Source organism: Plectropomus leopardus, chromosome 15 (genome assembly GCF_008729295.1).
Source record: "Plectropomus leopardus isolate mb chromosome 15, YSFRI_Pleo_2.0, whole genome shotgun sequence".
Classification (NCBI taxonomy): Eukaryota; Metazoa; Chordata; class Actinopteri; order Perciformes; family Serranidae; genus Plectropomus; species Plectropomus leopardus.
Window position 1 is genome coordinate 11,225,794 of NC_056477.1, and position 14,595 is coordinate 11,240,388.

Sequence of the window (14,595 nt, forward strand, 5' to 3'; positions counted from 1 at the left end):
GAGGAGACAAGCACTCCATCTGGAAACACTGCAAATATAAAATGCATTATCCAAAGTGAACACTGACACAGGAACAAAGAACTGCGCTGTAAAGTTTTCACCAGTTGAATCCCTCTTTGTGTAACAGCAAGTCAACAACAAATAACATTGAGAAAATTAAGTGCAATGCCAAGCTCTGAATCTGATGAACGATGCTGTGAACGCGTGAATAATCTCAGTGTTCAAGAATAACAAAGCCATACAAAATCCAAATGGAATGTTGCGAAGGCAAAAAAAAGACGGGACAGATACGGTTAAAATCTCGTGTTGGACACGGTCGAGGGGGAGCTTGGAAAGCTCACAACGCTGAAGTCATCCTGTTTGGCTCGCCCACTCGAGGACAAAGTGAGCGTAAATGTTGAACATACAAACACCAGAGTTAATGTTGAATTATTTGGTGTTGGTGTAATTCTCTGGAACACAATCAGTCTGTCAAATCTGTTGAGACTCCGCAGCAGCGTCTGCCAGTATCAGGAGAGCATGTGGTACGTCCAACGCGTGCCCCGAGCAGTGTGTCAGAGCCGGCCTGAAATGTGTGAAAAGTACTTTTCCTGTTTAGTACTTGACCGTGAAAGTGAGCTTATAAGGATATAAAAGAGCCAAACTATGAGGCTGTAAAATGAGCTGACTGAATTAATCCCACAATAAAAACACAGTGCGGGTCCACTGTATTTCCTTTGAAAAAAAGAGTTGATTAATATCTTCTTTGTAGCACTCTGGCAACGTGGTTAGAAAAGATGTATTTGGCATGGAATACAACATAAAAAATATGAGAAACTGAATAAATAACACTGCTCTGTGGCCCACAAGCTACACTGGCAATGTGCTGAGTTGTGCTCCATTTCCCTTTATCTTCATTTCAGTCCAAAGACAAACTTTTTTTGCGCTTCACTTATTCAAGCAACTTAACTGGTTATAAAAACATCATATATTTCAGCATTTTGTTTGAGAAAAAAAGTATAAAAATCACCAAGGAATGCAAAAGAAATATCCTTAATCACACCATCTTTCCTTCTTTTCTAAATTTTTCCACTCTTGGTCAGAGTGCTCTGTGCACAAACTGGTAACATTGCAGTTAAATAGTTAAATAGATAAATAGTTCATTGGTACCTGAGCGAGGACAACAAAGCACCTTTTAGAGGCGTAGCACCGAGGTGTGATGTTAGCCCCCTTTTACTGGGAACTCTGTGATGCTTCCGACTGTCCAAAAGGTCTTACAGAGTCTCAGTAATTAGTGCAAATCAAGAAAGTCTCTGTCTGTTGGTCAGAGATGAACTCGTCCGTGACGTCAAGAGCTCAGCAGTCCTTCTGAGTCTTTGGTGGTCTGTAGGGCAACATCGGCACAGGTCTAAAACGTAAGCATTAATAAATTACATTACCACGGTAAAGATAACATTTTATGTGATCCCATACACGCTCACAAAACGTACATGATTTTCTTTTTTTCTTAAATACAAATTCATGCTATGCACTACAGACATGCACTGGACCTTTTTTGGGGGGGTGGGGTGGGGTGGGTGGTTTTTAACCTCTTATTTTGGCACAATAAGAGGTTAAAAAACACAGCAGAAAGCCACTCTACAAATACTCACACCAACTATCCTAAATGCATGGATGAAATTACAAATATTCAGCAAAACATTTTCATTTTTTACAGCATGTGAGCACACATGCATTAACATGCAAGAGAGTCTAAAAATGATGAAATGTATGATGAGATTCACAACCATGAGTCCCTCAAGCTCATGATGGTCATCAATTAAGGCTTCAATGGAAAAATAACCTAAAATCCATCTGTGATGCAGCCTAATACAGAAAACACTTCTTCCTTGATATCGCTGTTTTCCATGTGAAGAATATTTGAATAGAAGGTGAAACTGTGGAACGTCCATCAATTACTTCAAAATACAGAAACACATCTGAGATGCGCTGGAGGGACTGTGGACTGGTGGGGGACGCCACGCACATATTTTGGGACTGCCAAAAGATCCAGGACTACTGGAAGAATACTCAATGAGAAATCAAGGAGATATTGGATACTGATTTCATCTTAGAAGCTGCACTAGTCATACTAGGTATCACGGATAATATGACAGACAGAAAAATGATTAATCTCCTGAGGACTCTGCTCTTCACGGCAAAATAAAAAAAAACTTTAACAGCCTCCTGGCTAAAGCCGCAGTCCCCCAGCATAAGTCATTAGAGAGACAGGTGAAAATGTCGTTCATATGGAAAAAAGACATGTTTACAGTAGAAAATGGACAGGTTTAACAAACATTGGTCCCCGTTAATACGAGCGAGGGCGGAACTATTTTTTGTGTGTCTTCTTTGTTTGTTTTTGCTCTGTTTTTTTGTTTTTCCTTTTTTTCTGTTTTGTTTAACTTTATTTTAATTTATTATTATCATTACTGTTTTGTCATATACATATTTCTTGTGCTCTTTTCATTTGACTATAAACGATTGAGTTTGGGGTGTATGTCAAATCAAAAGGTACGTTTTGGGAAGTAATAGCACCATTGATTATGTACTTAGTAGTGTTGAATATGGACATGGAAAGACCAAAAGTATAACTTTTTTGTAATTATCTCCTCTATATTGTGTGTTCTACATATTGTCTTTGTGTTAAATAAATATACATATTTATTTAAATATTGTTTTACCTAAGTGTCACCTCTTCCTCTTGTGGACCAGGTGACAAACATGGTGCATTATGTATCATGTCTGAGCAAAACTGGGGAAGTTATGATAAAGCCAACAACGTTACGTATTCTGTGTCTGAAAAGAACTACAAAGACATTGGATTTCCATCACGTCGCACTGACCTGCTGGGTAAAGGGATGGTGGGTGGCGGCCTGGGCACAGTGGGGATAGGTATGGGGAGCGGTCCAGTTCCGGGGAGGTGGACCCCTGCTGCGGTGACACTGTGACCCAACCGAGAGCTCCTCCCGAGTGGGTCTGCAGGTAGGGGTTTCTGGGGTGGACTGGGTTTTTCAAAGTCCTGAAGAACAAAAGGAAAATTCTAATTCAGTCCCCCAGGTGAAGACTGTATATGTGCCAATATTAGTATATATATATAAAACAAAAGCAATTGATAGACTTGTTTCATAATTAAATTATTTTTTAATTCAGATAAGAACTGTATTAAGTTGAAGCATCATTGAAATACTCTATTTGCTAACTGACATTAATGTGAAAAACAAATTACTCTTATCTTGACACACAGTGTATGAAAATCGTCACCTTCTACCTCCCTTTGAATATGGATTAGCTGTGTGGCAGCTGTCTGGAGACAAAGGCAGACACGTTTCACTAGAGGGCACTGCGTTATCAGTATCTTTTCTGAATTCCCACAGCTAACACGAGATGAATCCCAAACCTCCTCCTCCTCCTCCTCCTCCTCCGTCTCCGCCACCTCTGTGGCAGTGCTGTGTGAGTGTAGAAGGTTATCTGAATGAGGTGCCATCATGTGTTACTAATCTACAGCATGGAGGCGAGGCAGTGATAAGCATCTGCTAGCAGCAGCCAGGGCTACTGTCACACACGCACACATATGCATGCACAAAACCTCACCAAACACCCACCCACACCGCAACACACACTCAGAGGAATACATGGACAAACTTAATGTAGTATGCACACCGAGAGAGAAAAAAAAAGTTTTCCACATCATGCATGGATAAGACTTGGAGAGCTGGAAGGTTTAAAACATTCATGAGTGAAGTCGAGACGTGACTGAGTTTGTCACATCAACATACAGACTTACAGTTTTAAACCTGCGAGCGTTCGGCTCTGTGTGACACTAGGGTTCACATGCAAAGAGGGTTAACGTCAGCAAAACTTTGCTTCAAGGGGACTTAAAATATATTAATTCACTACATGCACAAGGGTATTTAAACAGTCCAGTTAACATACTGAGGCTGTATTTCATGGTTTGAGCCCAAGTGGCAACTTCTGTGGTTAAAAAAACAAAGCCAACGCCAAAAACTGCAGTTCCTCAAAAGGCCGCTTGAGTCTGGCTCCAAAAGCAAGTCAGCCCTCATATGATGTCACCTTGAGTAACAGCATATTTCATATTTCACCATCATCAAAGGCTACTCCATTCCCAAAGTATCACAAGCGGTAGTCAGTAAGAAGTTATTAAACAACAGAGGTAACATTTCATTCATGCAATATAATATTTATTAGTTAAGGTGCACTGTAGTGGCCTCTTTACTGAGACAAGATTATTTTTACAAACTGCAAAATGTGCAAAACTCTGCATATGACAGCCCAAAGCTCTTCACATGCAGTTAAAAACACAAGGTGCCCTGCAGAGGGTGAAATGTTATGATACTTTAATCTATTTGAGCTCCCTTAACGGCATAGCAAGTCCGCTGTACTCTGCAACACAGTCCCACATGGATACTGCTCTGACTTGTTAAGAGTTTGGAGGTAATAAAACATACACAGTAGGAGATTCATGGGATCTAATTAAATGAAATCTATATGAATATTAAGTGAATCTAACGGTATCTAACAGGCTTTACACATACAATCTACTACCCACTGCGATCTTTAAGTACAGATTAATTCCTGACAAACTCCTATATGTCTATGTTATGGACGATTTAGTTCAAGTGAAGAACAACGCCCCCAGATACAAAAGCAGGCTGTTTCTCAAAGGAGCGTACAGAGGAAAACAAAGATGTAAATGGACAGATGCATCCACTCAAATGCAAGAATAATCCCGGACCCATGTGCATTCCAATGCTGCACTTGGCAGAAAACCTCACAATGTAGCTGGAATCTTGTGCTGGTGCTGTTCACATGTCTTAATTCAAAATGAAGGATTGCACTGTCCTCCGTGGCTTGAGAAAGATCTATGAGCCATGGGCTTACAAGCACCTTTCAAAACCCCCCGGAGGAGCTGAGAAATGCGTGGTCGTCTGGCCAAAAGCAAAGCTATTTTTCTGAGGTTCCTGAAAAGATGACATTTTGGAAAGGCATGATTTTCCCTCCTCAACAGTGTGATGCTGCAGTCTGCTTTTGTAGTCCAGCTGAACAGGGTGTGGGCTTGTTTGCATCACATTTATTTGACACTACAGGTATTCGGTATGTATTTTTTAAGATAATAACCAGCAGGTCTGTTTGGGAAAATTCACGGCTCCAGCACTGTTTTTGTTTCTTGCACTGCCGCATTGTAGTAGATGAATGCTGGGCCTTATTCCCCCGTAATACCTCTACGTTAATAGGGTGCAATTGGCACACAGGAATAAGCTAGCCTGCGAAAAAAATCTTTTAAAATGAGATATACTGGCTCAGAAAGCAGGGAAGGTTGTGTCAAGTATTACAATGACCTTGCAATACACTTTCTATTGAAGGACTGATGTCCTGTACGTCCTTACTGGCCTGTTATTAAATCTCAACAGAATCCTCTCTGCTATTTCTGATCTACAAGTGCCATCTCTTCTCACTCCATCTGTTTCATTACAGCAAAATGAGGGAGTAGATATTAGCAGGTAGTGGAGTTTCTTTGTATTGGCAGGCCAGAGAGCAGCCTTTTTATTAAACAAGCAGGGGCCTCTCAGCTAAAGTGCATCTTTAGCTGGCACACGCTCATGTCAATCAAGGGTGATGTGCTGCAATACTTGATATGGACGCCACATAACTGTCCAAAAATGGATATGTTGCCAGCTGGTTCTGCTGTTTAGTGTTCGCATTCCTTCACTTAAAGGTGTACTATGCTGGATTTTTCTAAAATAAATAAATATAAGAAAAATGTATAGACTCCCAAAGAAATTCCTCTAAATCATCACCTATGACCCACTTGAGGTGTGTGGTAGTGCATTTATTTGCATATATAACATATAGCAGGATAGGCAGGCAGGCAGGATATAACAGGATTCACACGTTTGACTTGTGAGAATGTATTGGGAGCTGCTGGTTTAATCTTTAGCAAAGTGTTGTATTTTAAAAGCTTTTCATACTTTTTTATTAATCTGAAAGTGAAAACAAGTGGCTATAAATGTTAAATTAATTTAGTGGAGTAAAAGTAGCCTACAATATTTGCCTCCAAGATAAAGTGTAGTAGACGTATGATGTGGGAGAAAATCTAAAAACCCAAGCATCTCAAATTTGTGCGTTTACTTACTGCTTACTGACTGCTGCAGCTCACCCAAATGATTAACCCTGGAGGTATTAGAATTGGTTCCCTATACACCTCCCTCTGAGTCCTTCATGCTCTGGTTTCACATCTGGGATTATGTCATGCTCTTTATACAACAGAGAGAGAGTGTCACATCACAAAGCTCTTTTTAAAAGCAGCACATGTCTGTCAGTTCTCCTGTGCACCCTTGCTGTGGCTCACACTGTGCCGACATACAGCACAGCTCTCCTCGCCGCGCAGGTACAGATTTGGATGCACCACCAAATCCACCAGACACATGGATTTACTATCTCCACTGCATCCTATACTGCTGGCTCAGCAGAAAGCAGCGCCTTACTCAGGAGTTGGGTCACAGGGAGGGAGACGGATTGAATTTTGCTGTCGATATGTGGGAGTAGGAGCCGGCTGCAGTGCAGAAATGCAGTGATTTCCGCCAGCCAAAGCTTTGCTACAACCTTTAAAACTGACCATACAAGTGGCTGTACAAGTTGTAGACCATTAGCTACAATTTGCATATATTTTACATTATGGCAGACCATTTTTAACCAGTACCTCATTTTTTTTAGATTTATGTCCAACCTTCCATTCCACTCCATTGGTTTTCATTAGTTTCAGTATGAAAATCATACTTAAGATTAAAATCTGCGTGACATAAATCATCCATCACAGTGGACATTTCATATACATCGTAAGAGTTAAATTACTGTCATGTGGTGATGCAGTCTGAGCGGGGACTGATTTTAACACTCTTTATCTGTGCATTTAAGGAAACTGTGACAAATGAGAAATGAGTTAACCCACTTTTTAATTTCACCTGTTTGTTTGTAGTAAATCTCACAGATTTGTTTTCCTGACAGCATATTTTGTTGAGATTGAAAGTTTATTTTTACCTTGAAAACAGGAGTTGACAAAATCATCTCGCTGCAGTATTCACTCAGTGGAATTAACTTTCAGTCTCACCTTTTAGGCCAACCAGATGCTGGCTCAGATAAATGGAAATTTAAACATCCACAGTTTCATAAGACAGTATGATTCGACTGGATGCTCCAGGTGTGTCCTTAAGTGTCCTTAAACACACCAGAAAATGCTGATTACCATAGAATGAGAATTAACTTTGAATTAAAAAAACAGAAGACCCGATTGTCACTGTGAACTTTTTCAAGACAGTTTCACATCTCAGCAGGTTCATCTTCACACTTTGTTAGAATGAACTGAATTGATGGTTGCCTTAAATATATTCTGTAGAGCATCAAACCAATGGTATGGTTTACAAAAAATGGTCAGGAGTAATGCACAGCAAAATATACACAACTTGAATTTAATGAGCCATGCTATATATATATATATATATATGGTCCATTAAAGCTGTGGTCTACATAAAAAATAGATTCCCACTGTAAAACATTACAAGGCAATTTATGACAAAATAAAAGCTACAAACTTTGTATAATTTACGAATTCTTGAGTCAAACAAACCTGGTCTAGTCTGTACGATGGCTGCTGGCGCGGCAGGCTGAGAAAAGGTGGCACTCGAGATGGTGAGAGGGACGTGTGGGTGGGCAGGACCCTGTGGTGGGCTGGCAGAGGAGGCAGAGTGGGCTGGCCCACGCTCAGAGACACCGGCATGGGCTGGCTGATGTGTAAGGGCTGGTAAAGGGGCAGTCTGCGCAGGCTGTGAGAGTGGAAGTTGTGTGGGGGGAGAAGAGGCTCCGCACTCAGGAGAGATGGCTGTACAGAGGATGAGAGGGAGGTATTTTCAGTAATTCTAGCAGTTATCTGTTATAAAAGCAAGAGTGCAAACACTTTTGTCACAGGTTTTAGTACTAATAATGCTACAAACTCAAATGTATTCAATATTTTAGACAGCATGCCAGCATCAGAGAAGCAAAACAGGCATGACATTTAACACAACAGCATTGATCTCTAGTGTGACATTTAAGATATGGGTTGGTAGCACTTTATTAACAATACAAATAGAAAAACATGGTAATAATAATAATTTACCATCCCTGTTGTATGGCATCTGATCTCATCCTCCACTTGGAGGATAACGCACATGCCACGCTGCCTACATGAGCAGCGTGCACGCATTGTGGAACTTGTTTTTTTCCCAGGTCAGAGCAAAAGTGGAGACAATCAGCTTGAGAGAATTCAGTCTTTAATTTTATTTACACTTGTGCTTTGTCAAAATGTGGAATAGGCCCATAACATCCGACTTTTTACTTTTTCTCCCCCAGATAATCTTGTACCATCTTAAATTTCATCCTGTGCAGTCCTGAATAAATGAGCATTATATGGGTTTCTTTAACCAAAAAATAAATAAATAAAATAGATGTATACATTTTTGCTTGCCCGATGCTGCTAAGTGTTCCACAAGTTTCATATCTGGTCCAAAAGTCTGGATCCACCAAGACCTTGAATTCAAAGATGTCAAACAGGCCTTCGGGGGATTGTGAGGGGCGCTTTACACTTTTTTCTGACACCTTATCGACTAAATGGAGCAACGCCTGAGAGAGAGTTCAGGCAGTCAACTCGAGCTGCACTGATTCATATGCACGAGTCATACGTCACTCTCCATATGTCAGCTACACAACCCACACCCTCGCAATTTAGTGATCTATTTAAGCTGCAGAAATTTCTCAGCTTTCCCTCTGCATCGTCAATGTCACTCTTTTAAACCCACCTCTGCCCTTGCATTCACCTGCAGGCTCCGGCTAGGTGAAGATATCCATCATCACTCCTCAATATCTCATGTAAACATATCAACAGGGATTGATGAGGCCGTAGTCTAGAGCCAAACTCTAACTATGTTCGGCTGTTCAAATAAACATTTAAAACACGAGTTGTCTGACTGAAATGACTGTTAGATTAACCAAACAAATAATCAACACATTAAATGAAAATAATCATTAGCTGCAGCCCTTGCCTCTTGTTTAATGACTTTAGTGCAGGCACCAAAAGTAAAACTTCCACTTCAGTCATAAAGCTCTCGTTAGTGTGAAAAATGTGATGTCAAAATCCCTCATAAAACTGGAAAACAGCATTATTAGATATGACGTTCTGAAATTGTAAAAGCCAGAGTCTGACCACATGTCCTGACCAGCTGTTACCCATCCGTTTCCAGAACAAACCAATAACGTCGCCCTAAAATGGCCAGAAAGGATTTGGCTGCTGGACAACACACACACAGGCACCCACACACACGCACACACTGCAGATGTATTCAAAGAGAGCTGCTGATGCTGACTGACATCTGGACATCAGCGAGTGGCTGAAGCGGTCACCATAATGAGAACGGACAGGCTGTTTCAAATACTCATTCTGGTGGAGAGAATACTTTTCAACATGAACTGGATGAACCTCTACACTCAATTAGAATATAAATATAACTTTTATGCACAGTTGCTGCTGATACAGGCCAGTGCAAACACAAATCACATCCAAACACTCATGAATATAAATGCATATACCTAGTTAGTTTTGTCACATACATACAAATGATAGGTAATCTCCCACTGCGCTTATCATTTCCAACAAACAAATCAAAACCTGCTTTTTTTTTCCTCCGCCTGAATCAATCAACTCTGCTCCATTCTCATAAAAAATTATTATTTTTTTTTATTATCACAAACTAAATATGTAAGGGGCTCAAATAACAACATCCTGAGCCTCATTTAAATGGAGCAATCTCTCCATTACAGTTTCTCTGCCTCCCGTCAACAAAAGCATGGTAATTAATATTTCTCAGAGAGAGGGAGAAAATAGAGAGACAGAGAGAGAGATAGTGAGACTGAATCAATTATCCGGCATCCGGTTTCATCAACAAGCCTGGAAGCTTGACAACTCTAAACTGAAGCTTGGAGGCTGGTGAAGGGATCTAATGGAGTGTGATTACAAAAGAAATCAAACCAAATGGGCCGTGACAGAAATGAGCAGACAAACACACACGTGTACAGTAAACATACAGAATATCCAGATACGCATGGATTACTTCAGTAGCAGTTATACTGCTGGGAGTGACTCACCTTATAAATGTTGGCTGTGGAGGGTTTTGGTGGAGGCTTGCGCTGTGGGGTGGGCCTGTACATGGACTGAGTCCTGATGGGACTTGTTGGCCTGCTGGCCTCCACAGATCTATGAGCACAACACAAGTTGGGTTAATGTATCTGTTAATTGATTCTGTTTTTTGACCAGAAAAATCTGTTACATAAGTCTCTGCAGTCATAATGTTCGGTGAAAATAATTCCCTCTGAGAATACGTGAGCGGAACACTGTTTCTTAACTGGCTGTAATGTGAGCGAGCGCCGGCGACAAAATCAGTTTGATATCATTGTGTTTCTACTGCAATGTCCTATAATACCTGTATCAAAGACAAATACAGTCACCTTTTTAAAGTGTGCCATCAGGGAATAAAGACATGTATTTTTACATGGAAATGGGAAGCTGATCATAATCGAAAATATTGGTCTGTTCTCCCCTGTGCTTAAAATTATTACTCATATAAACAAGAAATTCAAAGCTTCAGAAGAAAAAACAAAGTTTAGCAACATTTGAGTCAGACTACGATGACCGTTGGTGGGTTGCTTGTTTATGCTGCCAGGCCACTGTCAATCAAACGCGATCAAACCATACCCACACAGTCCTAATGACGCAGAGTAGCTGGGTGTTTGAGCATTAAACTCTCCGTAGATGTTATCTAATGGTGTTTTTTCTTTGATCCTTGCTTATTTAGTCATGACTAATTCATTTTATTAAGAAAAACTTAAATACCAAGTTTTGAAAGGTCCAAACTATAGTTTGCCAACGTCCCTATCTAGAGCCAGAGTTTGGTTGATCCATACTGGGCTACTGGGTAAACAGAGGTGCAACATGACGATCTCCACGTATAAGGACACACTCCCTATGCAGAAATATATGGCTCATTCTAAGGTAATGAAAACATGATTCTTATTTTTAGGTTATTATACACTAAAGAAAATTCATTCCATTTCTGCCAGTATCACCCATAAATCCTACACACTGTACCTTTCTAAGCAGCCTCCTGCCATGTGACTGAGCCACAACCAAACTGGCTCTTTGTTCTGTTTCATGAAGAGAAATGTTACCTGAGTTTTTCCAAGGTGCTCTTCTTATTGGTGAAGAGCAGGCGCAGCAGAGTCTTCCTCTTCAGAAATATGACGACGGTGGTTACCAGAAGGCTGACCAGGGTAACCAGGATTGCCACAGTAATGACCACACTGTCAGCTGATGCCATATATGACAACACGCACATTAATACACACACACGCACATCTACAGCACAGAATGACAGGACATGATGCAAAGACCGTTACAGCTAGGCCACGGTCAGCAGCATTCATATTTCTCTGCACAACACTCTGTGGACTAAAATTAATTTTCTTCCTCTCTTAAAGCTACAGACTGAACACAGTGTAATGTATTGCTGGGTGGGAGGGGAGTTGTGTTGTTCTAGGAAAGTTACACTCCTGTCCAAACCACACATCAATCCAGCACTGACTCTGCAGGACAGAGACGTCTAGATGAGTGAGGGTAGCAATTAAATCGTCCACGCTACCTGCCAGTCTCATTGGCCCGCTGTCGATGCTCCCACCGAAGCCCGCTTTCTCACAGAGTGGAGGAGCCCAGTGTGCTTCACAGTGGCAGTTTTTCTTGTTGTTGCACACCTGCAAACAAGGTAGTTTCACTGTATATCACATGCTATATTGATTTTCTCCTGCATAAAATAGCATCAAAATGCATTTGTATTCCTACCAGCTAAACTCCAGATATAAATGATGTATGGGTCTGTACGCAAATAAGATGAGAACTGAATCTGTTTATTTTTCACAGATAAACCACTCTCATCCAGTTAGTCTAAGTGACTTCACTTTTGTGTGTGTGCACTGGAAGTGATAATAGATAAAACATGTGCATGGGAGAGTCCATCCCGTAAAGCCTCAGGTTTCCAGTGCACTAGTTTGATCCAGGAGGATTCCCCGGCGAGGTAACGCAGTCCAGCTGTCAGTTGGAGGGAGGATGGAGGAGGGAGGGAGGCGCAGAGGGAGTTGTGCAGCTGTGGGGGATTTTGCATTTAGCACAGACGTGCAGTCAAGTGCCTTCCCTGCCTCCAGGCCACAGACACTCCTTCGCACAGGGTGACGGGGTTAAGAGGCACTTGGGGAGGCTCAGAGGGAGGTATGAATTTAGGTGTATGTGAGGAGAAAAGTAACAACACCAAATACAATCTCTTAATGTTATAAGAAATCACTATGTGTCTCTCTCGAATTAACACTGAATGTGAAATCTAATTCTTTAAAATCTTGTTGAGCTGACGATGCATACAAAAAACAATTATCCAAAGACAGATTATATCCATCATGCTCATTTGTTAAAGTAATTTTTGATGGTATCTCATATATTTGAAATGGTAATAAGATGGAACTGCAATCGGTCATTGAATGCTGAATTAGATGCACACACTCCCTATCTTCAGTTTCTCATATCAACATATCTGACATGTCAGAAAAGATGACACTTCACATTTTGATCTATTTGTTTGTCGAAGATGACTATGCATAGACGGTACGGAAGTATAGACACCATTGTACCTCCAGTCAATACAAGCCTGGCAAGATAAAGTGAGTTGACTTGCAGGCAAACAAGATTCTTTAAACCCCCACAGTACATTTAGATAATCACTACTTTTCCAGTCAAGTCTCGTACTGTGCGAGGTGTTTGAGAAAATGGCAGACAAATTGATTTGGCAGATATTTCTGCAGGGGCGAAGATGCGGCTCAAATCCACACTCTTAATGGGAAACCATTTCTCTATACCTCAATTCTCTTTCAAAGCACTCTCTATGTGATTATTGTTATTGCAGTTAGACGATCAACTGGCGGCCTTGTTGTTGAGCATAACAATGTAATTTTTTTTTCAAATTATTGACAGACTAATTTGTTTCAGGGGGGTTCAGTCATTTACAAGATAAGAGGAAAAGTTTAGGAGAACATACAATTTTTGGATCACAGATTTGTTTTCTTGTAAATAATCTCTGACGATGAAGATCAAAGGTTACTGTACGTTAAACTAGCCCCAGGTGAGTGTTTGATTCCAAAGCTAAAGTACAAAATAAACTAGATATCCGCCACGCAGTCGTATGCCTCCGCACACCAGTCAAGTTGCACTTTCAGTTTACATCCACATGTGTGAAAACATGGATGCAGCACACACATAAGATCAATACAATCAGCACAGTTTCAAGGTGGTTGTTAAGGGTTGTTGAGTTATGACCAAAAACAAGATGTAGGTCACTGTGTGTCACTGTGACCTTGACCTTTGACCTTAACCACCAGATTCTAATCATCTTGAGTCCAAGTGGACATTTGTGCCAAATTTGAGGAAAGACCATTGAGGCCATCTTCAGATATTGCTTTCACGGAAACGAGAGGGATGAAAGGTCACAGTTATCTTTGACCTTTGAACACCAAATTCTAATCAGCTCATCGTTGAGTCCATATGAATGTTTGTGTCAAGTTTTAATTCCTTATAGGTGTTCTTGAAGTATCGCATTCACTATAATGAAACGAAAGGTAACCGTGACCACCAAGATCTAATCGGTTCATCCTTGAGTCTACTTGAACGTTTGTGCCAAATTTTAAGTAAATCCCTCAAGGTGCCAAGTGAATGTTTGTGCAAAATCTGAAGAAATTCTCTCAATGCATTGTTGAGATATGGTGTTTAGAAGAATGTGTCGGACGGACAACCTGAAAACATAATGCCTCCGGCCTCGGCTATCGCCGGCATGGAGACACAATAAAACATAAAAGCACCCATGTTGAATTATTGATACTAAACACTAAGGGACAAAGGTAATACTTTCTTGGCAGGAAGTGTTACTTTAATATTGCAACCAAGCTAACTGTTGTATTCTCTCCCTCTTCTCTCACTGTACAGCCAGAAGATGATGGACAACACTTTAAGTAGGCCATAAATGATGCTTTTAAATGGGATTGATTTAACCTCAGCAGGACAATGAAGATTGATTATACAGAACAGGAGCATCTTCCATAACTCAAATTCTACACTGTAAATACGCTGTTACTCTATTTTGTGCAATTACAGAGCAGTGAGACAGTCCTAATTTTGTTCAGTCAGTCAAAAAGTGACTAAATAGATAAATACAGAGTCCTCCCAGAGGTGTTGCACAGTGTATAATTAAACGCTAAATATTGAGCTGGTAGGTACTTTGCACTCACCCCACGTCCATTGCATTTCCCAGAGCACTCATGCACACCGAAGACGCTTACGTTCTGGCACTGGCGATTCAGGCACACCTATGGAGAGGGAAGCATCGTAAGACATTTTTTAAAGAGGTATATAACTGAAGAGCTTCATATTTGTCTTGAACGGGC

The 14,595-nt window shown here is 40.7% G+C and overlaps 1 protein-coding gene across 1 annotated transcript in view; it reads right to left on the reverse strand.

The window, feature by feature from the left end:
- Positions 1-882: 882 nt before the first annotated feature.
- The window catches only part of adam12b (ADAM metallopeptidase domain 12b), a 106,464-nt gene continuing 92,751 nt past the window's right edge, over positions 883-14,595 (reverse strand). The window contains exons 17-23 of the mRNA XM_042502410.1: positions 14,440-14,517; positions 11,760-11,868; positions 11,290-11,428; positions 10,210-10,318; positions 7,661-7,912; positions 2,862-3,037; positions 883-1,387 (exon numbers count right to left, since the gene is read on the reverse strand). Coding sequence (XP_042358344.1) covers positions 1,336-1,387; positions 2,862-3,037; positions 7,661-7,912; positions 10,210-10,318; positions 11,290-11,428; positions 11,760-11,868; positions 14,440-14,517 — 915 coding nt within the window. The 3' untranslated portion in view covers positions 883-1,335. The remainder of the gene's footprint in view (positions 1,388-2,861; positions 3,038-7,660; positions 7,913-10,209; positions 10,319-11,289; positions 11,429-11,759; positions 11,869-14,439; positions 14,518-14,595) is intronic.